The 26538-nt window shown below is 37.5% G+C and overlaps 1 protein-coding gene across 1 annotated transcript in view; it reads left to right on the top strand.

The window, feature by feature from the left end:
- LOC115218894 (protein unc-79 homolog) overlaps positions 1-26538 on the top strand; it is a 143443-nt gene that overhangs the window by 1039 nt on the left and 115866 nt on the right. Inside the window, 14 exon segments of the mRNA XM_029788893.2 lie at positions 3052-3172; positions 6143-6303; positions 8262-8432; positions 9835-9921; positions 11913-11968; positions 13665-13794; positions 16794-16858; positions 18219-18377; positions 19431-19645; positions 21644-21827; positions 22321-22387; positions 23605-23642; positions 24374-24477; positions 26041-26128. Of these exon segments, the coding sequence (XP_029644753.1) occupies positions 3052-3172; positions 6143-6303; positions 8262-8432; positions 9835-9921; positions 11913-11968; positions 13665-13794; positions 16794-16858; positions 18219-18377; positions 19431-19645; positions 21644-21827; positions 22321-22387; positions 23605-23642; positions 24374-24477; positions 26041-26128 (1646 nt within the window).

Genomic DNA, 26538 nt, shown 5'->3' with positions numbered 1-26538 from the left:
ATACCATACGATGTTTCTCCTCTCATTCAAGCGCCCTTATTTTGATATCGTTTCAAACACTTAGAAACGAAAACAAATTAACACCTGTTTAGCTCCGGTCCAACTATGATGAAAGACATTCTAGCCGCGATATTCCCTTTTTTTTTTCTTTTAAAATATATAGAATATCTAGAACTGCGTATCCAACTATTTCTAAGCCCGTAGGGTGTCAATTGATGACGATTTGGTTGCTGTTTCTAACAAACTGATCGACCACATAGTGGTTTATTTATTGGCTCAACAAATAAACAGTTTTAGGGGTTATTAGCATTAGAATTTTAGACTCATGTAAGAATGGCATTTCTGATTTAATTGTATGTTTACATATTTTCATTTCAAACGTTGCCTTTTATTTATATTCTATATCATTTGTTTTGATCGATCGTAAAAACGAGGTGGTTACATGAAAATGCGCCGTTGATGAATATTTATTTCTTAACCGAATCCGTCTCATTGAACAATTTTTCTTTGTTCCCGAAGAAAATGCATGAATGTCACCGCTTCCTATATCTCTTTTCCTTGAAAATCTTATTTTTCATGTTCCTTATAGAAACATTTTGTGCGTGTGTATTTTCATAGCGTAAATAAAGGAACAATTCTTTCGGTTTTCTCCACAGAATTTTGTTATTAAATCGAAAGTAAAACGAACTACTAAAACTATTTCAAGACACAATATTATTTTCGATTTTAAGAGTAAAAGGCTATTTATGACGTTTGTCTGTTTATTACATCACGAGCATTCATTCATTTCTTGTAATTGTTATTGACCGATTCCAGCTTGGAGTCGGAATCAGCTGCTGGCTTATAAACACGGGACATACCGCACTCACATTCCACTACGTTTATACACATCTCATTTCCGCATCTCTTATAAATTTGTAGTCTTTCGTTTAAGTAATATTATCTAACTTGATGGTAATGTGTTTAAGATGATTCCTCGTTTTTTTTTTAAATTTTATTTTCATTTTATCTATGTATGTAGATAAAATATACGTTTACGTGTTTTTTTAAGGACATGAATGATTTACGATTTCGTAAACCTTTTTCATTAATTCTTCTTCCTCTATGGGAGCAAGTATTAATTACCGTTATTTATAGACCCACCTCGAAGGAATTAAATCCTGTACTTTAAAATAGTTCGGCCTTATATAGTATTATCACCACTCAAATTCCAGACTAGTTTTAGTTACCTTCAGTCGTGATGGTAACATCTATTTTATAAGTATTTCATATGCTGCCGCCAATTTTCTTCTGTCACTTGTTTCATTTAATATACTGTTATTAAAATAATTGTAGTTGACTGTTTCGTTTTGCGGAGATGTTATATAAACATTTTTACAAATAGTTTCGTTAAAATTTTAAATCTATACAAGAAATATTACTCGAATAATGGTGTAGTAGAAAATGTAAACCACACCGGACTATAAAATGTTCGAACAGTGTTTTAATTTCGTCTGTCCAAGGGTTGGAGATCCGATATGTACGGAAGTTTATTCAATAGATTGTAATAAATGTTGTCTTATAACCTCTACGTGGTCGATTGACCTATAAGAAATGTCCCTCGAACTCTTAAAAAAAAAAGGGATGTAGGCTATTTGGAAAGAAAACATGATTCATAAATAAAAGACAGAATGGAATGCATATGCTAATACGTTTGCCCAGGTACGAGTGACTTGAACTAAATAAACAAAAGCCTTCGGCCTTAAAAGATATAATACTACCCTGTTCGATAATAATATGCAAACAAAATGACGGACGTTATTGTTTAACCCGTGGTCTGCCTACATTGAACAGACATGATTAAAAAACACCCAAGCAATGACTATCCCGCCCTTTGCTTTTCGTATCTAACGCTGCATTATTTGATGCAGTTTTAGGTTTTAAAGACGATAGTACTTTAGGCAGCTGGTGTTCATGTGATTATGTAAAAGCTCTTTTGTTGGCTTGTTGTGGTGGTGTTGGCCGTGTTGGTTTGGATGCTGGTTTTGATAGTGTTCCTGATGGTCATGTTTAATATTCGTATAATGATGCTGTACTACAGCATGTTGAGAGCGCTTGGTCTAGTGGTTAGGGTGTTGCACTCACGATCTCGAGATCGTGGGTTCGATTCCTAGACAGTGTGGTGCATTATGTTCATGAGTAGAACACTTCATTTCATACTGCTCTGGGATCACTTCGATATCTGATGCATGGTACATCATACACCTGTACAGGTAATGTTGATTAGGTACACAATATTATGAATCCACTCACAGGATTCAACACGCTAAAAAGAACAACTAGGTTCTATAACCACAAAAATTAGGGATATAAATAAATAATATAAATTAGTAAACATATATATGTGTTCCACATTCAATGTCTCAGTTTTTCGACTTAATATTGTGATAATAAACATACACAAATTAGTACCTAGATGCAAATATACATATTACATAATCTCCGAAGAGGCCTTATGATATTTTTGTAAATGTCTCATTTATATCTATATATTGACCAACCATAAAGGGCTAATATTGGTAAAATGAGACATACTTATCTACATGGCCGAAACAGCTGTAAGATGTAACCTATACTTATATTTATATTTACTTATATTTATATTCTCTTTTATATATATTCTACTTATTATACAACATTACTCTTTTATGTACATTCCTTTATGTACACTGATTTGTTCTGCTTTTTATATTTAACCCTACAGTCTCTTATGTGGTGGTTTAATAAAGTATGTGATTGAGTATTATCTGGTAATTGATATTTGATTTAGATGTATTTCTCCATTTTCTTATCTTGTATATATATATATATATATATATATATACACACACACACACACATATGTATATGTATTTTTATGTATATATATTTATGTATACATATGTATATATATATGTATGTATGTATGTATGTATATATATATATATATATATATATATATATATATATATCATCACCTTCATCGTCATCATCAATATCTCATATATTCTGCCCATCTTTTATCAATTTCAGTCACATCAAAAATTCAGACTTTACAAGAGTACCAAAATCGCATTAGGAATGACATGCTGCCTGAACAAAGCGGAGTGGATATAGTTAACACTTTGAAGTACTTTTCACAGACGTTACTTAGGTAAGTCATGGTGTTTGTTGGGTTTTGTTTTTAGTCAAAATATATTTTATATTAAAAATATGTTTTATATTATGTCACAGTAAACTATTTTTCTGTTGACCTATACTTGTTTCAGTCATTAAGCTGTGGCTATGCTGGGGCACTGATTTGAGGAATTTATGTTCAAATGAATGGATCCCCAATATTTATTGTACCAATATCTTTTGTTATAGGGACATAAATACACCGACACCAGTTGTCAAGTGGTGGTGGGGGTCAAAAACAGACACAGAGACACACACTCATACATCATCATTGTTCGTTTAATGTCTGCTTTCCATGCTGGCATGGGTTGGACGATTTGACTGAAGACTGGCAAACCAGATGGCTGCGCCAGGCTCCAATCTGATCTGTCAGAGTTTCTACAGCTGGATGCCTTCCTAACACCAACCACTCCGAGAGTGTAGTGGGTGCTTTTACGTGCCACTAGCACAAGGGGCAGTCAGGCGGTACTGGCAACGGCCACGCTCAAATGGTGTTTTTTATGTGTCACTTGCACAGGAACCAGTCCAGCGGCACTGGCAACGACCTCGCTTGATATATATACACACGACAGTACCTTGGTAGATAAAGCATATGAAGAAAGGAAAAGTCCCCAGCCTATCGGAATCACTGCTGAGATGCCTAAAATATCTGGTGGTGTGGGTTATGATCTCATCACCTGTATTGTAAATCAGGTTGTACATAAAGGAGTCATACCCATTGACTAGTGTAGCAGCATCATAGTCAATTGCTACAAAGGTAAAAGAGATGACTTAAGTAAAAATAATTACAAAGGTATCAAATTGTTGAAAGTCACGGAAAAGATCATAGCCCAACTGACTAGGGAGAGAGTTAGACTAGATAATACCACTGAGGCCATTTTTCTGGTAAGGCAGCTGGAGGAGAAATACATAGCCAAAGATAAACCTCTGTACTTGGTTTTTGTTGACTTGGAAAAAGCGTTTGACAGGGTTCCCCGATACCTTATCTGGTGGTTAATATGGAAACTAGGAATAGGCGAATGGTTGGTGAGAGCTGTACAAGCCATGACAGGGACACTGTCAGCAAGGTGAGGGTTGACAATGAGTACAGTGAAGAATTCAGGACATAAGTAGGGGTTCACCAAGGATCAGTCCTCATCCCCCTCTTGTCCATCATAGTTCTGGCAATAATAGAGAGATTTATAACAGGCTGCTCTGGGAGCTCCTCTATGCTGATGACCTTGTTCATATAGCTGAATCACTAGGAAAGTTCCAGGTATGGAAGCAAGGTCTATAATTGAAGGGCCTTAGAGTTAACTTAACAAAAACCAAAGTCTGAGTAAGTAGTAAGGTAGACAAATCACAAATCTCCTCGGGTAGATGACCATGTTTGATCTGTGGAAAAGGTGTAGGTAGAAACTCCATAAGATGTACCCACGAGTCACGTGGGAAGAGGCGGGGTGTGATGAGAGATATGTGTGTCAGATATGAGAGCCTTCTGCAGGATTGCAGGGAGAAGGGATGGCAGTTGAGATTGGCTACAGGGGATTCCCTGCACAGTTGGCATGGAGGATGCTTACAGCAATTGGAATGAGAGGTGAGGAGTGAAGGGTGGCTGTATGCAGGATGGGATAAGCAGCTGAAAGAGCTTCTTGTTGGCTTTAATGTAAGAGAGAAGAGTTAAGCTGAATGCCAGGAGTTGAGGAGCAGTGACTTGGCCACCTCTGCTGACCCACCAACGGGAGGGAGGTTGTGGTTCAGGGTCAAAACACCCGATAAATATTGGATACCGTTTGATGACATCAGTTCCTCCTGGCCAAAGCTCCATTCAGTTTGGTGAATGGAAAAGCACCTTCTTATAGGTGCTATTAACATAATCTTTATGTAAGAATCTGTTAAGCCATGTTCCAAACATTCATATCTACCCCTACATTGTCATTTTTTAAAATAAACAATTATATCGTCAAAATCTTGAAGCTACAAGATAATTTATTATTTATTAAAAACAATATGAATAAATGAGTATCACATATGACTGGATACAGGGTAAAGACCCCCTTCAGTCATGAACGACCATGCGATTGCATCTAGAAAGTTACCCTCCAAGGCGCAAGTCTGGGCAAGGTTGTTCATGGAAGACCAGTAGTCACCCATGCATACCAGCCTCCCCTCTCCATACCACTGACATTATCCAAGGGAAAGGCAAAGGCTGAGACAGTTTGGCACCAGTGACATCACAACTCATTTCTACAACTGAGTGAACTGAAATAACATGAAATAAAGTGTCTTGCTCAAGAACACACACATCCCAGTCCGAGAATTGAACTCGCAACCTCATGATTGTAAGCCCGCTGCTCTAACCACTGAACCATGTGCCTTCACATTTAACTGGATAACTTGAATGCTGAAAGGTTAAGTAACCTTGTAATGCCAGTGACCTTTAGTCTGGTTGTATTCAGATGAAAGACATATCTCTGTTCTCATAATATTTTTCAACTAAATATTTATATCTATATAATCACATTTACTGGATCACATCTTGGGTTATTATTGTTTGTCATTGTTGCCAGGATAAAATTGAAGACATCAACCTCATCTTATCTTATATCATTTCATCTCATTTCTTCTCCTCACATCATCTCATTTGTTTTCATTTCATTTTACCACATCTAATCTCTTTTCATCTAATTCCACCTTATTTTATCCAATTCTTTTTCATCTCATCTCAGTCTCATCTAATTTTCTCTCATTTCATCTCATCTCATCTACTTTTGTCTCATCTAATTTCAGTTCACCTCAGTGTCATCTTATTTCATCTTATTCATCTCATTTCATTTCATTTCCTCTCATTTTATCTCATCTTATTTCATCAGATTTCATTTCTTCTCACTTCATCTCATCTCTCAAATCATCGCATCTCTTCTCATTGTCACTATCACTTAACTGATTTACCTCCCTTCTCCAACAGCGTACTTAAAGACGTTCCTGATATCCCGTCTGATAGCTATGGCCCACGTCAAAGAGACAGTGTCCGCTTGTCTGTCTTCCCAAATTTGAATTACTCTGGCTTGTATGAAGCAGTTCTGAATATAATTGATATAGTTCCTCAGCTGCTTGTCAAACAACACGGTAAGTATATGTGTGTATGCATGTGCACGTGTGTGTGTGTGTATGTTTCTGTATGCCTGTTGCAGTTGTTTTTTCTATTCTATTATTTGTTTCAGTCATTTGACTGCAGCCATGCTGGAGCACCGCCTTAAGTCAAGCAAATCGACCCCGGGACTTATTCTTTGTAAGCCTAGTACTTATTCTATCGGTCTCTCTTGCCGAACCACTAAGTGATGGGGATGTAAACACACCAGCATCGGTTGTCAAGCGATGTTGGGGGGGACAAATACAGACACACAAACATATACATACACATACGCACATGCATATATATACATATATACGACTGGCTTCTTTCAGTTTCCGTCTACCAAATCTACTCACAAGGCTTTGGTCGGCCCGAGGCTATAGTAGAAGACACTTGTCCAAGGTGCCACGCAGTGGAACTGAACCCGGAACCATGTGGTTCGTAAGCAAGCTACTTACCACACAGCCACTCCTATGCCTATATGCACTTTATTTAATTATGATTATTTTTCTACTTTCTTTTATATATCTGTTGTATCCTTTAATGTGGAAATATCTACCTTTGATGTAAACCCTCACCTGTTTCTATAATTTTTGCTTTGGTTTTTTTTGTGCTGTAAATCGTCCTTCAACATTGTCCTCCGTATCTTGGACCCTTGTGGCCAATAAAAGAAATCATTATTATTATTAATATTATTATTATTATTATTATTATTATTATTATTCAGTAGTTTTATTTTTATAGCGTGCTTTCTCTTCATTCTGGAGGCGCGTGGGTTAGGGTGTCAGCACCATGATCGTAAGATTGTGGTTTCGCTTCCTGGACCAGGCGACGCGTTGTGTTCTTGAGCAAAACACTTCATTTCACATTGCTCTAGTCCACTCAGCTGGCAAAAATAAGTAACACTGTAATGGACTGGCCTTAGAAACCGGGAAACCAAGCCCATGAGCCCAGCGAGGCTCTGTGTGCCTTGGGTATGTGCTGTGATTTGCTGTGATGCTCTTATTGTTACTGTATTGAAAGTGTTTTGCTTAGGATGTGTGCAGTGCCCATTAGAGCAATTTTCTGTATGTTATATATATTTATAAGTCCTGGTGTTTTTGTTATGTATTTGTCTATTATTATTATTATCATTATTATTATTATTATTATTATTATTATTATTATTATTATTATTATTATTATATTATTATTATTATTATCATTATTATTATTATTATTATTATTATTATTATCATTATCATTATTATTATTATTGAGTGAGAGAGCAGTTCATGCCATCAAAGTGACAGTGGGGTAAAATATACGAAGCCCAATATACCCATCATGACTACCCGTCTGATAAGGGTACACCAGGCACATGCATCACAACCATATGTGCGCGACATGGTGATCTCATATCAAGATAAACAGCACATGACCTTACAGGTGGGGCCCAGTTAGAATTTTCTTCAGGTTGAGTAGCCCATCCTGCTCAAAAGGTCCTTGAATAAAGGTTGTTTAAGGATGTTGAAAGAACCACCCATGTTTCCAGAGGTGAATTATTCAAACCCCAAAGAATCCCTCTCAACACATGGCTATGATGCTCCCCCACTACTTCTGCTTGCACATATCGTCAGCCACTAAGGGACATGCTCAACTGGTTAAAGTCAAACAACTGACAAGCAAATCTGTGGTATTGAGCAGAATATTTGCTGTAGCCCATCTTTTATACCAAGACAAAACAATGTACATGATAACACTTCCAATCAGTTAAGATCAGAAGCCATGAGAGCCACTGCCTGGTACTGCATCAGGGCATTTATTATTATTATTATTATCATTATCGTCGTTATTATTATTATTATTATTATTATTATTATCATCATCATCATCATCATCATCATCATCAGCAGCAGCAGCAGCAGCAGCTACTACAACTTATATCACTTTCAATGTCATATTTTCCCAGATCTTGGTGAAGCAATATCGAATGTTCTTGGATGTTTGGTGCCATTTCTAGAGCATGAATTGCTCAATGCCCTTCCTTACACTGTAGCATCGACTCTGGCAATTTTCCCACCTTCTTTACACAAAGATACAATTGACCTCCTCTGCAGCAGTCTTCTTCCTATGACATTGGGTAAGTCAGGATTAACATATTTTTCCTGTTTATAGCTGTCTGTATCTTTTATCTGTTTCAGTCATTAGATTGTGGCCATGCTGGGACACAGCCTTGAAATTTTACTCGAGTGAATCAACCCCAATACTTATTTATTTTTATTTTTTTAAACATGGTATTTGTTCCATCGTTTTTTTTTTGCTGAACCACTTAGTTAAAGGGTTGTAAACACACCAGCACCAGATGTCAAGTGGTGGTGATAGTGGGGGGTGACAAACATAGATACAAAGTCACACACACACACACACATATATACAATGGGCTTATTTCAGTTTCCATCTATCAAATCCATTCACAAGGCTTTGGTCAGCCTGAGGCTATAGTAGAAGACACTTGCCCATGGTGCCATGCTGTGAAACAGAACCCGGAACCATGTGGTTGAGAAGCCAGTTTCTTAACGCACAGCCACACAACTTTGCCTGTGCCTATATCTTTATCCTTTCTCTTCATCTCTTTGCACTCTCTCTCTTAAATGTGAGTAGACATGTAGCTCCTCTACAATAACAACCTGTTCTGCCTCATTGCCTTGTCTATTATACCTCATTTACTAACAGAAACTGATACACCTTCACCGAGTGTACTAAATGGGTTGTTGTTTGTTCCTTCTCGAGCCATACCTGGCTCAGAAGGGCTGGTTTCCCGGTTTCCTTGGCATATAGGTTCCTCACCTGGATGGGACACCAGTCCATCGCAGGTGAGCTGCAAGATGCAGGAGAAAAGAGTGAAAGAAATTTGTGGCGAAAGAGTCAGTAGAAGTTTCGCAATTACCTTCTGCCGGAGCCATGTGGAGCTTAGGTGTTTCGCTCATAAACACACACATTGTCAGGTCTGAGATTCGAACCCGCAATCCCTCGACCGTGAGTCCGCTGCTCTAACCACTAGGCCATGTGCCTCCACGTACTAAATGGGTGAGGGTAAAGAGATGTTTTACCATTAATTTATAGAACAATAAGAAAATGGAGGGATCAATAGATGATATTCATCAACTTTTAAACATTATATTATGTAAACTTATTTATTTATTTATTAAACTGACAATTACAAGAATATACATACATGTATAACATATGCTTTACATATAAGACATAAAATAAGTTTTAGTGTGGTTTTAGAGTCAAAACCTGACTCTAAAGCCACATCATGTATTCAATACAGCACAAGGGGAAAAGACAAATAGATAAATATACTAGTGAAAATTGGATAATTCCAGACCCTGGGTTTCTGGCTCTTTATAAAAATACTTTACCTTCGTCAATGAAATATGCTAAGAATTGTACACAATTACATATGTGTATATATGCTTGTATAGATATACACAATGCACACATATATAAGTATGTTGATATTTATGAAATATTTCTAGGCACTTTTGGTCATGATGAACCCACGTATGCAAGTGAATCAGCAGCTGCTATCATTACGATAGTCTTCCAACACACTGAAAATAGCAGTAAGTTTGCGTCTCTTCTTCCCTTTTGCCTTGTTGCTCTTCTTTGCAGTTTTCCGTTGTTTTACTTTCGTTCAAACTTGAATTTTATTGCTTTCTTTTTAAAAATGCTTTCACACAACATACCGTAAATCCTCGAGTATAATCCGCATTTTTTCCCAAAAATTTAAAGGTCAAAATCCCTAGTGCGTACTATACACGAGGTTAAAAATGAAAAATATTTTTTAAGCAATAGTCCCCTTGCCGGTGACACGTAAAAAGCACCATCCGATCGTGGCCGTTTGCCAGCCTCGTCTGGCACCTGTGTAGGTGGCATGTAAAAAGCACCCACTACACTCATGGAGTGTTTGGCGTTAGGAAGGGCATCCAGCTGTAGAAACACTGCCAGATCAAACTGGGCCTGGTGCAGCCTTCTGGCTTCCCAGACCCCAGTTGAACCGTCCAACCCATGCTAGCATGGAAAACGGACGTTAAACAATGATGATGATGTCCAAGTCTCTATTTGCTGTCCAGCAATGTTTATTCAGACGCATTTTGTGATGTCAGGCGCGTAAATACCTTAAGCTAAGCCTGAAAGCAATGAAGTCATAAAAGAATCATCCATAACTTGCAGTAAGCAACATTTATTAAACGTTATTACTGTTATTTCTTTATTTTCTGCAAACAAAATGCACAAAAAAGCTACACGTTTGCATTATGTTATATATACAATAATAATAAAGGACGTTACCGTATACAGTTTTACAAACCAAGGACGTTATATAGACCTCTTTGACTCAATTTAGAGAAGGGGTGTGTAATATACACACGGTTTAGGTTTTTCAGTGGTACAGCCCCCTAAAAATCCCCTGCGTATTATACTCAAGGGTGGACTATACTCAAGGATTTACATTACTTGAACATTTGTGCTGATATTATCAATGATAATAAGGGGTAAAATTAATAAATCAATTTATAATTAATAATTTTACCAAGTAGTTTGCTATGTTAAAAGAACCATTATCAGTAAACTTATACAAAAATTTTATAATTATAAGCATAATTATAATTAGGGTTCAATAAAATTTGCTTCACCACATACCGAAATTTAGAAATAGCAGTTAAAATACTATTCTACTACCATAAGATATTTCCCAGACAGCAATACTCCCAACTCATACAGGCAAAGAGGTCCCTCCACAATCACTTGACAACCGATGTTGGTGTGTTTATGTCCCCTTTTTTCTCTTTGCCTGCATGAGTTGGGAGTATTGTTGTCTGGGAGATATGGTAGTAGAATAGTATTTCTAAATTTCGGTATATGGTGAAGCAATTTTGCTGAACCCTAATTATAATTATGCTTATAATTATAAAATTTATGTATGTAGATGTATCATCATCATTTTCATTGTTTGACATTCGTCTTTTATGCTGGTATGAGTGAGACGGTTTTACAGGAGCTGGCCAGGAAGAGGCCTGCACCAGACTTCTGCGTCTGTTTTGGCAGGACTTTTACTGCTGAATCCCCTTCCTAACACCAACCACCCAGCAGAATGGACTGAGTGCTTTTTACATGCCACAAGCACAGGTGTGGTCAGTTTTGGCAAGGTCTGTACAGCTGGGTTCCCTTCCAAACTCTAACCCCTTTACAGTGTGTACTGGATGCTTTTTAAGTGTTCCCTGCACTGACAGGGTCACCAAGTAAATATGATGATTGATGATGATTGATGATGATGATCATGATGATGATAGTGATGATGATGATAATCCTTTCTACTGAAGGCACAAGGCCGGTAGTTTTGAGGGTAAGGGATTGGTTGATTACATAGGTCCCAGTATTGATTGGGATCTGTGTAATCAACATTTATCATGATAATGTTTTCTTTATTATTACCACAAAAATACTAGTTGAGGGGTACATTATGGTGACTGGTAACAAAATGTTAAAGATTTGTATTTATTGTTTTTATGTGCTTATATGTTATTTTCACTTTTAATATTTCTTTCTAATCCAGTGTTTCATTCTCAAATTCTGGAATTCTTTATGAGTATGAAAAGAGAAGTAGTTAAGGTGAGTATAATTCCGATAATTAACTCCACTGTTTTTCATAACTAATATGTACAACTCTGTACCTGTCACTATGCTGCCAAATAGCAACCTTGTCAAGATGAAACAGATCCTTCAGCAGAAGCATACTACAATGATTGCATTGATATGCTCAACAACAACAACCTGTTTTTCTTTTTTTCTTGAAAGAAATTTTAAGGATTTTTACCTTTCGACTGACAGATTTAAAAAATAATTTTTTGTAACTAAACACTTTCAAATTTCGGACACTGGTAGAATGTGTCATATAAAATATGTTTTTCTCATAGCATTTTTGAGAAAAACTTATATTTATGAAGTTATTTCACGTTAAAGTTGTCGTATTTTGGTAATTTCAACCAATCAATGACGTGTATTCAGCTGAATAAAATTACTGCCGTTGTTTGTCAATAACAACTATCGGCAGTGTATTTTTCATTTGTCACTGTTATTTATGACATCGTTTGTGTGTTTGTACTGGTTTTAAGGTTAGGGTTGTCTCTTTCACTGTGTTTCTCTGCCAACAACAACAATAACCTGTCATTATAGCAAAAGTCTTTTTTTTAAAGTCTGCGTTGCATTGTCTATATGTTGAAAGACATATAGAAACACACACAAACAACCAAAAAGATAACAATACGTATTATATATATAGATATAGTTATTTTTATGTTGCATTGTATTGACAGACTTGCACTTGAAATTAATTATAATCATCATTGTCATTTAACATCCACCTTCCATGCTAGCATGGGTGGGACAATCTGACCAGAGCTAGCCAGGCAGAAGCCTGTGCCAGACTTCTGTAACTTTTGGCAGGATTTTTACAGCTGGATGTTCTTCCTAACACCAGCCATTCAGCAAAGTGGACTTAGTGCTTTTAACGTGGTACAAGCACAGGTGAGGTCAGTTTTGGCAAGGTTTTTACAGCTGGATGCTCTTCTGAACACCAACAGTGGGACTGAACCCAGAACCATGTAGTTCGTAAGCAAGCTACTTACCACACAGCCACTCCTACGCTGATTAAATAAGTACCATTTACACACTGGGGTCGATGTAATTGATTTAATCCCTTTGTCTGTCCTTGTTTGTTCCCTCTATGTTTAGCCCCCTGTACGCAATAAAGAGATTAGTATAATATATGTATTCAGAGAATAATGAGTCTATCAAAATAAGCTCTTTGTATGCACTTGACTATCAGTCCACATAGTAAACCATTACAAAGGAGTGTAATAACTGATGAGATGCCAGAGCAGACTTCAGCCCCGGCATCTGAAACTCTGAGTTTTATTATGGCAACCAACTCATTGTCACATATTATATTTATAGATAAATTCCTCCATTTACATAATTTCGAGGTCTCATTCATTCTTTTGTTGTCATATTATTATTATTATTATTATTATTATTATTATTATTAATAATAATAATAATAATAATAATAATAATAATAATAATATATATATATATATATATATATATATATATATATTCATTTAGGTCCTATTGAGGTTTTTATTTGATCTATGAGCATGTACATGAACCACTCTCCCCTCTATCACTCTCCCCTCTATCACTCTCCCCTCTATCACTCTCCCCTCTATCATTCTCCCCATCTTTGTTTCAAGAATTATATTTTCAGAGCCCTTCTTCATAATGGTTTTCTTTAAATTTCGTCTAGGACCTGCTCAGTGTTATTGCATATGGACCCCCTTCTGCAAGGGCCCCAGCTGCTAATTTACTGTTCTACTACTGGCCCCAATTAAACCCATCACATTCAGAAAGACGTGGAATTCACTACAAATATCAACGTAAGTAGCTATATGTTTATTGTTTCGTGTCGGTCTATTATTTCCATTTGGAAGCACTCCGTCGGTTATGACGACGAGGGTTCCGGTTGATCTGATCAACGGAACAGCCTGCTCGTGAAATTAACGTGTAAGTGGCTGAGCACTCCACAGACACGTGTACCCTTAACGTAGTTCTCGGGGATATTCAGCGTAACACAGAGAGTGACAAGGCCGGCCCTTTGAAATACAGGTACAACAGAAACAGGAAGTAAGAGTGAGAGAAAGTTGTGGTGAAAGAGTACAACAGGGATCACCACCATCCCTGCCGGAGCCTCGTGGAGCTTTAGGTGTTTTCGCTCAATAAACACTCACAACGCCCGGTCTGGGAATCGAAACCGCGATCCTATGACCGCGAGTCCGCTGCCCTAACCACTGGGCCATTGCGCCTCCATTCTTTCCATATTAACACAATCAAAATGGTTTCTGTTCCTAAATGAAGTGGGGGAAGGAGACTTGTATCACTATATGAACAACTGATATAGCAATTGGATATATGATCTTTTGCTAAATACAGTACTTTGAAGTGAGAGTTGAATCTGCTAGTAGCTAGATGATTGAAACAAGAAGAGTTACGTACCTTACCATAGTGCACAATGCAATGATTGTAATATGCCAGTATGCCAGCTTTGTACTCCCTGAACATTCAGTTTTTAAAAGAATCATTTTTTTGCTGTTTAGCCAAGGTAGAAAATGCAACAACGAATGAGTCATTGATAATGCAATGTGAGGCCCTTATGTAACTACTGAGCTACGCCAAAGGTTTGCTCATTTTATTACATAATGCACAGTTGTGTTGGCTGGTAAAAGGAACCCATGCCATAGTCATCATCATCATCATCATCATCTTCATCTTCTGTCAAGTAGTTGATTAATAGGATAGAATTGTGAACTGTTGAATTGTCACTGACTTGAGTGAAAGAGCCCTGGCCAACTAATAGTCCTTTATGCACAATTTTTGCATGTGTGGCACGTAAAAAGCACCATCCGATTGTAGCCGTTTGCCAGCCTCGTCTGGCACCTGTGCAGGTGGCACGTAAAAAACACCCACTACACTCACGGAGTGGTTGGCGTTAGGAAGGGCATCCAGCCGTAGAAACGCTGCCAGATCAGACTGGGCCTGGCGCAGCCTTCTGGCTTCCCAGACCCCCAGTTGAACCGTCCAACCCGTGCTAGCATGGAAAACGGACGTTAAACGATGATGATGATGATGATGATAGTTGCCACCCCAACTCTAAATTGTAGGCTTCATGTCTTTATAGACACAACAGTCTTTATCCTGAAAGCTGTAAATTTTCTCAACCAGCCTTGATGATTTGATGCTCCTCTCCGTCTCACACCACCTTCCTCCTATCCTTGAACCTCTTGTGCCTGCAAAAACAGATGCTTGACTCATATAAGTTAATCCATAAGTAGCCTAGAGCACTTTGCAAGTTTCTGTAGCATTTTTGTTCAGTTTCACTCCAAACTTTTTTGGCCCAGTGAACTTCCATATTGTCTTCATATCCCAACTGCATTCTGCAAACTAGTCAACTGTGACAAGCAATATGTAACACACTGCCTAAATACCAATCTTGAGAAATTAGGCTTCTCAAAACCAGAAAGGAGAAAGCTAATTAGAAGACTACAGATCCAATCCATCACTTGAACAATAAAAATCTGTAAAACTTTCTAGAAGGGGTGGCTGTGTGGTAAGTAGCTTGCTTACGAACCACATGGTTCCGGGTTCAGTCCCACTGCGTGGCACCTTGGGCAAGTGTCTTCTACTGTAGCCTTGGGCCGACCAAAGCCTTGTGAGTGGATTTGGTAGATGGAAACTGAAAGAAGCCCATCGTATATATGTATATGTGTGTGTGTATGTTTGTGTGTCTGTGTTTGTCCCCCACAACATTGCTTGACAACCGATGGTGGTGTGTTTACGTCCTGGTAACTTAGTGGTTCGACAAAAGAGACCGATAGAATAAGTACTGGGCTTACATAGAATAAATCCTGGGGTTGATTTGTTTGACTAAACGCGGTGCTCCAGCATGGCCACAGTCAAAATGACTGAAACAAGTAAAAGAGTAAAGAGAGTATTTAAATATATATGAGCATGTCTAGATATGCGACTATACTCTTTTACTTGTTTCAGTCATTTGACTGTGGCCATGCTGGAGCACTGCATTTAGTTGAGCAAATTGACCCCAGTACTTATTCTTTGTAAGCTTAGTACTTATTCTATTGGTCTCTTTTACCGAACTGCTAAGTTACAGTGACGTAAACACACTAGCATTGGTTGTCAAGCGATGTTGGGGGGACAAACATAGACACACAAAAAAATACACACACATACATATATACGACAGGCTTCTTTCAGTTTCCATCTACCAAATCCAATCACAAGGCTTTGGTCGATCCGAGACTATAGTAGAAGACACTTGCCCAAGGTGCCATGCAGTGGGACTGAACCCAGAACCATGTGGTTGGTAAACAAGCTATTTACCACACAGCAGCTCCTACGCCTTGCATGAAAATACATACATAAAACATACAAATCTGCATACACATACATACATACATACATACATACATATATACATACATACACACACACATACATACATACATACATACATACATGCATACATACATACATACATACATACATACATGTTTACATACAATTAAGGTGTGTTAAAAAGTGCTGTTACAGCCATCACCTTCAAAATGGAATAAAAAAATGGTAGGTCAGCTTAGCATATTAATGAGGATATACTAAAATTATAATAATCCATGACAGTTATAATTACTCAATTAAAAAAGTCTCAAAACTTCTTGAATGCACCTCGTATAAATGTTCAGAAAACCCATAAGTGAATTCAAGCACATATACATTCATGTGCACATCCTTACTCACATTCACATGGACATATATTCTCTTTTACATTCACACAATTGTATATTTGTCTATGTTTTTTTTGCAGCATGGCCACGTGTTCTGTGTCAACGAGAAAACTGCGTAAACTCAGGAAAGTGTCAAGCTGTCAAGGTAAATAAATCCTTATACAAGGTGGTGCATGAAAAAGTAATCCGGGTTCCTTAGCTTTTTCGTGTGTGTGTGTGCAAATTTTTTTCTCTATTTACACAATGCTCCGAGACCCAAGCTGGTTTTCTTTTCAGTTGAATTAATACAATAACACTTGCAAATGAAAAGCTGGGTACTTTTTTTGTGTGTATAAATGTATTTCTGTATTTACAGAATACTACAGAACCTGGACTACTTTTGCATGTACCACTACCATCATCACCATCACCACCATCATCATCAGCACCACCACCATCATCATCATCATCATCACCATAATCATCATCATCGTCGTCATCATCATCATCACAATAATCATCATCATCATCACTACCACCACCACAACCACCACCACCACCACCATCATCATCATCATCATTTAACATCTGTTTTCCATGCTGATGAGGGTTGGACGATTTGACCGGAGCTGGTGAGGCCAGGAGCTGCACCAGGCTCCCTTGTCTGTTCTGGCATGGTTTCTGTGGCTGGATACCTTTTCTAGTGCCAACCACTCCACTGAGTGTACTGGGTACTTTTAACATGGCACCAAAACAAGCGCTTTTCATGTGGTACAAGTAACAGTATCAATTCTGATCATGAAATGAGTCATTGATAATACAATGTGAGGCCCATATATGATTTTTGAGCTACGCCAAAGGTTTGCTCATTTTATTACATAATGTACAGTTGTGCTGGTTGGTAGAAGGAACCCATGCCATAGTATGAAGTCTTTTGATGTGTCTTATTCATGCATACATATTTATTTATCTATCTGTCTGTCTGTGTGTGTATGTGTGTGTGTGTGTGTGTGATGGAAACTGAAAGAAGCCTGTCATATATGTGTGTGTGTGTGTGTATGTATGTATAAATTTTTGACCACTTATGTTGGTGTGTTTACATCCCCGTGACTTAGCAGTCTGGCAAAAGAGACCGATGCAATATGTATTTGGCTTTCAAAGAATAAGTTCGACTAATTTCAGTGCTCCAGCATGGCCACAATCAAATGACTGAAACAAGTAAAAGAGTAAAAGAATATATACACATGCTTCTTTCAGTTTCCATTTACAATATCAACTTGCAAGGCTTTGATAGGCCTGAAGCCAGAATAGAACACACATTTGCCCAAAGTGCTGCACAATGGGTTTGAACCCATGGGAACATGGTATTTGGAAGCAAGTTTCTTAACTGCATACCCATGTGCCAATAGTCATAGTAACAAAAAAAAAAGTTCCTTCACATTTTCTTTCTCTGTTTTGATATTTTCATCTTTCATTAACCTCTCGCTTTTTCTATTTTTTTTTTCTTACTTCATTCAATATTTCAGATGTGTCCAAACCCTGCTCTTGCAATTCAGTCAAGGGACAAACCACCCCCACTATATGTCTGTAGTGACTGTGCAGAACCACTTCAGAGAGTACATGATGAGTACATGGTTGATATACTGCTTCCAATGTCTCATGTACCAACGACCTGCGAGAACAAGGTAAAACATTTTAATTCTTTTAATATTTTTTGGCAAATTCTTTTAGCGTCTTTTTAATGTCTAATGTTTGCAGAACCAGTTAAACCATATTATGCTTAAAATCAAAAGAAGATCAAAGGTCCTTCTCAAACCCCTAATTCTGTGGCATATACAGGGTAGGCCAAAAGTCATGCACCAAAACATTTATCATTTTATCCATATTACATTATTATTAATATCATAGGTGTAGGAGTGGCTGTGTGGTAAGTTGCTTGCTTACGAACCACATGGTTCCGGGTTCAGTTCCACTGCGTGGCACCTTGGGCAAGTGTCTTCTACTATAGCCTCGGGCTGACCAAAGCCTTGTGAGTGGATTTAGTAGACGGAAACTGAAAGAAGCCCGTCATGTATATGTGTGTGTGTATATATATATATATTATATATATATATATATATGTGTGTGTGTGTGTATGTGTGTGTCTGTGTTTGTCCCCTCAACATCGCTTGACAACCAATGCTGGTGTGTTTGCATCCCTGTAACTTAGCAGTTCGGCAAGAGAGACTGATAGAATAAGCACTAGGCTTACAAAGAATAAGTCCTGGGGTCGATTTGCTCGACTAAAGGTAGTGCTCCAGCATGGCCACAGTCAAATGACTGAAACAAGTAAAAGAGTATTATTGAGTGAGAGAGCAGTGCATGTTGTCAGAGTGACACCTGGGTGCAAATATATAAAGTCCAATATACCCATAATGACTACCCATCTGCTAAGGGTACAGCACGTACATGCATCACAACCACATGTGCATGGCATGGTGATCTCATATTGAGATAGACAGCACATCTGCCAATTCTGCTCACAGGGTATTGGTTAACCTAAGACACTTGCCCAAAGTGACATGTAGTGAAAAGAGACCTTGAAACCATGTGACTATGAAGCAAGCTCCATATCCATACAGTTCTGCCTCTGCCAATGTTATGTCAGGTAATTACGATGTTGATTGAAATTGTGAATATAGATTGAGTTAATGAATCTATCTAATGCATATATTTTACCACTGTTTTTAACACTTTAGAATTGCCGTTCAAGCAATGCCATTGCCGTGTGTACCTGTTTTAATATCAACTGTGCTAGTCAGAATGGTAACCGACCAATCAGGTACTGTCAAAACTGTCACATGGTACGCCACAGCAGTGAAACTGGACAGAGACATATCTTCCATGAAAGCATTCCAGAAATCTGGCATTGTGATCGAGAGATGCAGCGTTATTTAATCGATGCTATTGTAAGGTGAGTTACATGTTTCAGGATTTGACAACACAGGTAAATCATTATAGTCTAAATGAACCAATGAAGGAGCTTCTATCTGGTTACATCACTTGCTAGAAATAGCAGAGCTAAATCTCTCTTAAATTATACCCTGCTGTTTAGGGAAGGAAGAACGACACACTGGATAATGTAGTTCTAAACATAATTATAACAAAGGCCGATTGGATGTTGAGTATATAGGGAAATCTCGATGTTGTTGCTGGGCCTGTTACAAAATAACAGCCAAAACTACCTCAAATCACATCCTACCATCTTTAAAAAAATAATGAAGGATTTGTTTAAATAATGTTCACCCAGATATATCATTGTAGTCTTCATTATGTGGTTCTTGGTACATCAATCAGGGTACATAAGGTATTTGAGGACAAATTTGTTTTTTTAGTAAAACACATACAACAGCAGAAAAACAGCTTTAGTAATGAAAAAAACTAGATTATCTTCTTCATAATTTTATTCAATGTAACCACTTTCAGCATCAGTAACTGCTTGTATGTGAGATCTGAATCATCTATGTTCCCAAATTAAATGGTCCTGGTTCATATCAGACAATACTCCGAGTATGGCAGCTTTCAAAGAATCCTTGGTGTTATAATTGACTTCTCTCTCAACAACACTCCACACATAGTAGTCCTATGGACTAAGATCTGGTGAGTTTGGAGGCTAAGTGTTAGGGATTATATGGTCATGAAAATTGTCATTTGTAGGTTGCTTGAGCCTTATGTGATGGTGCAGAGTCCTGCTGAAATACATTCTTTATTTATCCAGGGCTTGACAACAGTTTCCAGGACCTTAATGTAGTTAACTCTAAGGCCTTATGGAAAGAAGTGAGGAAGCATCACATGTCTTTCCTTATGGACAACTTCAAAAGCCATGACAGTTGTCAGAAATCTTGTGTGCATGATTGTTGGAACTTCAGAAGGATCTGAGCATAATCATCTGTCATTTCTTCTGTTAATTTTCTTATTTCTTTATTGCCCAGAAGGGGCTAAACATAGAAGGGACAAACAAGGACAGACAAAGGGATTAAGTCGATTACATCGACCCCAGTGCGCAACTGGTACTTAATTTATCGACCCCGAAAGAATAAAAGGCAAAGTTGACTTTGGTGGAATTCAAACTCAGAACGTAACAGCAGACGAAATACCGCTAAGCATTTCACCTGGCATGATAACGTTTCTGCCAGCTTGCCGCCTTAAATCTTCTGGTCTTAGCTGTTAATCTTCTGGTCTTGGTCAAAGTTTTCCTCATCTGAGAAAAGCCAAATTATGTCTTCTGAGTTTTTCCTGACATGAATTGACCTCTCCTCATCATGTAAGATTTGTACCAGATGTCTTTGTGGACAACATTTCTGATTGTCCCTTTTAACTCGGGAAGATATTTTGCTATTGGCCTCATGGATTTCGTAAGATTTCCATCAATGATCTACTGAACTTCTTGAATAAATTTGGGTGTTCTGATGATATTGGATTGTTGGGAATGCTTTTTGCATTTTGATACTGGTGACACCTTTCCATTTGAAGCTTTTGTAGACAAAAGATCTGGCAACTTTTAAAAACTGAACTCTCTCTAAATTGCTTTGCTCAGCCATTGAGGCCACAGTTACTGCAGGTCTCTTCATTTCTTGAATAAGCTGAGTGTCTATCATTATTATTTTCTGAAAAATAAATGGCATAAAGTTAAATTGGAAACAGTAACAACTCAAAAATGTCATGTTCTCAAGTGTGACACCTCACTCTACAGATCAATAGCCTGAACAGACCATTCTTTTCTTTTTTTTTTTTATAATTACAAGATATCCAGAAATTATCTTTAAAATTTGAAAACTTCAGAAAAAAATTAAAATCAATGCTAACTCAGCAGAGTTTATTGGAAAAATTAGGCAAACAAATGAAATTTTACTGGAAGCATTTATGAACACCCTGTATATTTGTGAGGTTTATTGAGTTTATATAATTTCAGTCTACTCAAAGAAGCACAACCCCTGCAATCAAAACGAGTTGTTGAAATGGGTGAAGAACACTTCTATCAAGTTCCCGAGGAAGACGACTTCTATGATGAAGGCGGCACTGACCGGAAGCTGTTGAGCCGCTACGGTATTTGGCTGCTAGTTGAACTTTGCAAACCCAAAGAAGACATTTCAATTGTAAGTGTCAAATACAGTTGATTAATCTTTTAACATTTAAACTGGACCCAAATAGTCTCCATGTTTTATATTCAAAATGGCTGTATTAGGAGGGTATTTTTGAAAAATAAGGGGGAATTCGCTGTGGTATTCAGTGAACAAATTAAACACGCTACCCGGCAGTGGCTAAAATGTAAACCAATCAAATTTATGTATAAATATTCTTTTTATATGTTTCTTTCCTTTTATTCAATGTTAAAACAACGGCTAACAATTTTTTGAAGCAGCACCCCAGATCTAGCCTATCACACCTACTCTTTAATATTCTAAAAATCAACAATCACATTATAGGGTCACAAAGCTATTCAATATAAACCATAATTAATCCAAAACAATATGAATGAATGACAGAGTAATTTGAATGCTAAATATTTTACACTCATTTTGATTTCTCTAATTATTCTTTTACTTTTGTTTGTTTTTTTAATTTTTTGTTTTCTGCCATATTTTACAGGAAATCCTTGGTCGTCTCCTAAGTATGCTATTCCAGTGGTTTGATGCCACAGCCTATTTAACTGATGGTATGTTATTGTATTTAGTATATTTCTGTCTTTTGTGATGTTTTATAAACTATAGGCACAGACATGGTTGTGTGGTTAAGATGCTTGTTTCCCAACCATGTGCTTTCAGGTTCAGTCTCTGTGCAGTTTCTTGGGTGTGTGTCTTCAATTATAGCTCCACACCAGTCAAATCCCTGTGAGTGAATATGGTAGGTGAAGCCTGTCATATATGTGTACATGTGTTCTTCACTCCTGCTCCAGAGCGTGGGCTGCGGGGTCACTCCGAAAAGCCCTATCTATAACGATTTCATCTCAATCGAAGGAGAGGGGCTTTCTCCGTCCGGGTTGCGGATCCGTGGAATAAGCTGCCGGACGAGATAGTGAAGATGCTGACGACTGCTCGGTTTAAAGTCTCTCTTGACCAGAAATCCAGAAATTGCCTGAACTCTTTGTATGACCACCCTCCCTGTACATAACTCCCTGTCCTCCTACATGGCCTAGCTTTTAGCTTTTTGAGCCAATAAAAATTGAATTGAATTGAATTGAATATGTGTATGTATAAATAAATGTATAGATCATCATCATCATCATCATCGTTTAACGTCCGCTTTCCATGCTAGCATGGGTTGGATGGTTCAACTGGGGTCTGGCAAGCCTGAAGGCTGCACCAGGCCAGTCAGATCTGGCAGTGTTTCTACAGCTGGATGCCCTTCCTAACGCCAACCACTCCGAGATATATATATATATATGTGCAAATCTATATGTATGGAAATTGTTGCTGAGGTACCAGTGCCGGTGGCACGTAAGAGAACTGTCTGAATGTGGTTGTTGCCAGCGCTGCCCTGACTAGCCTCCGTGCCGGTGGCACGTAAAAAGCACCATCCGATCATGGCCGTTTGCCAGCCTCGTCTGACACCTGTGCAGGTGGCACATAAAAAGCACCCACTACACTCTTGGAGTGGTTGGCGTTAGGAAGGGCATCCAGCTGTAGAAACACTGCCAGATCAGACTGGGCCTGGCGCAGCCTCCTGGCTTTCCAGACCCCAGTTGAACCGTCCAACCCATGCTAGCATGGAAAACGGACGTTAAACGATGATGATGATGATGATGTACACACATACACATGTTTTGCTCTTGAGACAGAGTATAAAATTCATTATAGTTTACTGTTTAATATGTTAAATGAAATGTCACAAATTATTAAGCATTTAAGAAATTTATAAATTATTTTTCTGCAGATAATGCTGGAAGTGCTCTTGAACGTTTGAAACCCGAGGTAGGAAGAAACGTTTTTTTTTCCAACTCTTTGCATACCAACCCAGCTGAAACTGCCCTTGGTTCTAGCATATAGATTCCTTGTTTTAAAGTAAACTAGATTAAAAACCATGTTCCAAACACCAGCTTAATAATGACAAAATTATTTAATAACTTCTTTGTTATTTTCAAAATTAGCTGAAATAAAGGCAGTGTATTTCAAAAGAAGTAGTGTAACAAAGTGATTGAAACTCATGAAAAAATGTGGGCAAAATGTAGGCGTAGGAGTGGCTGTGTGGTAAGTAGCTTGCTTACGAACCACATGGTTCTGGGTTCAGTCCCACTGCGTGGCACCTTGGGCAAGTGTCTTCTACTATAGCCTCGGGCTGACCAAAGCCTTGTGAGTGGATTTGGTAGATGGAAACTGAAAGAAGCCCGTCGTATATGTATATATATATATATATATATACATGTATATATATATATATATATGTATATATATGTATATATATATGTATATATATGTATATATATATATGTATATATATGTATATATATATGTATATGTATATATATGTATATGTATATGTATGTATATATATATATATGTATATATATATGTATATATTTATATATACAGTAGTCTGTACACTAATGTAGCACCATGTGTTGTTTAAAATACAATGAATGAATGACTCTGAGATTTACTTCATAATTGAAATATTTCTTTTGTCTTTTAAATTCTCCTTTCAGTACATTTCAAAATGGCTTCAGAAAGTTGCTAAATCTCATTTTGAAGTAATAGTGTCCTGCTTGCTCCCCCATCCTGTTGAATATGCTCGAGTGGGAGGTTACTGGTAAGTTGGTTTTTTTTAATGCAATCATATAACTGTGTGTGCACACACACACACACTCACATCTATATATATCTCTATTTATCTATCTATCTACCTACCTACCTACATACATACATACATACATATATACACCGCATGCTCACACGGACCCCAGCCTTCTGAGTGCCTTAGATAACCAATTCCTGGATTTTTACACCTACGGATTACAGTTACCATTCTTCCGGAGTACGCCACTGTAATCGTGATTGGAAATCAAAAAAATTTGTCCGTGACTCTTCCACTTTTTCCTCGTCCACTTTTACCTTTCTTCTTCTACTTCCACTTTTCCACTTGTGTCGCCACCACTTACACCTACACAGACATTCACTCTTCCCTTCTCTGGATCTTTCCTTCTCCTATGTTTCCAACGAAGAGCTCTGCTCAAAACGTTAAACCCTCCTTCTTTCCTGAGCGTCCAATAATACTATATTTGTTCCACGTCCTCAATTTGTTGTTTTTTTGTGCTTTCATGTTTGGATTAACTATACATACATATACCTCTGGTTAAGTTGTTTTCACTTACAGCATTTTCAAAGATAGTCTTTCTAAATTATTACTCGAGTAACACTGATATCAGCCATCAGGTAGGCAACAGCACAGTACATACATACCTCACCCTACATTGTTAATTGGTTAAATAAGAAATATTTAACAATGTTAATTGGTTCCAGAACACACGACTTAAGTTGAATTAACTTGTCTCTAGGCTAGGCTAGGCTGAATTTACTTGTCTCTTGGCTAAACCACTAATAACCATTCCCGGTTCTGTACTTTATTTATGAATGCATTTTCAATAACACATGGTTAATAAAAACCTATTTTAAGCTTACAAACAAATAATTTTTATTTTTTAATACAGAACAATAAAAAAAAAAGGTAATCTAAATTTGGCTGTGTGGTTAGGGAGCTTGCTTCCTGGCTACATGGTTTCGGGTTCAGTCCCACTGCATGACACTTTGGGCAGGTGTCTTCTACTAAAGCCCCGAGCCGACTGAAGCTTTGTGATTGAATTCGGCAGGCGGAAGTTACTGCCGTGTGTGTCTATGTGCATGTAGGTGCTCAGTGCCTCTTCGAAAGAGAGAGAGGGAATTTGGCAATGCTTACCTTATGTTGCGGATGCTTTTTTTATGAATGCGGTTTGCTATAAGACATAGTAAAATAAAAACCTTTTTTAAGCTTAAAAAGCAAATTCAATAATTATTATTATTTTGCAATAGTGAAAAAAACTAAATTATTTTAAATTTACCAATATGTACATACAATTTGGTTGTTTACTTTGCAAATGTAGATGGCTGTGGATCGTCAACATCAACAGCTGACCCTGGCTGTTCATGTTGTTCAATGTGCTTAAAAAAAACCCTTTGAGAGTTCCTAGAACTGTCTTTTACTTTTCCTCAAGGATTACATTATAAGGAGAGCAAAAGCTTCATGACAAGCCCCTATAATCTTGGTGGTGATGACGATGGTGGTGTTATTGTAAACATGTTATTGTAAAGTTTTTTTTCTCATTTTCTTGATTTTCAGGGACACAATAACAACACGTACAACTCAGATAAAAGAAGGATTGAACTGCTTTTTTTGCTTAGTACCCTATGACATTATTACGTTTGAGGTATGTCTTTAACATCCACCTCATTCTTTGTTAGGTTTTCATTGTTTTTCACATGCAGCACGGAATTTTGTCAGTGAACAGGTCTCGGTCTCAAAGTGATGAAAATATTTTGACAAATTAAATTTAAATGTTGAAGTAAATCTAATGGGTTTTTGTGCATTTTAAATGGCTTATAAACACCTTCCATGCTGCAATTGTTTTCATTCCAGTACATAATCTCAGATCAGGTCACTTGCTATGCAAGTACTTCTCCATTATTTATTATCATATGTTTAATACTAGTGAATGGCTGAACTGCTAGCTAATGATGCTTTACTGAATGTCTTTCAGTATTTGACTTTGCCCCCCCCCCCTTCATTTTGTGTTCAAATCCTGCTCAGCCAACCTTGAAATTCATTTCACTTAAGATG

The sequence above is a fragment of the Octopus sinensis genome, linkage group LG14, assembly GCF_006345805.1.
Source record: "Octopus sinensis linkage group LG14, ASM634580v1, whole genome shotgun sequence".
Taxonomy (NCBI): Eukaryota; Metazoa; Mollusca; class Cephalopoda; order Octopoda; family Octopodidae; genus Octopus; species Octopus sinensis.
Note: the sequence above shows the minus strand (reverse complement) of the source record. Positions and strands in the feature narration are given on the sequence as shown.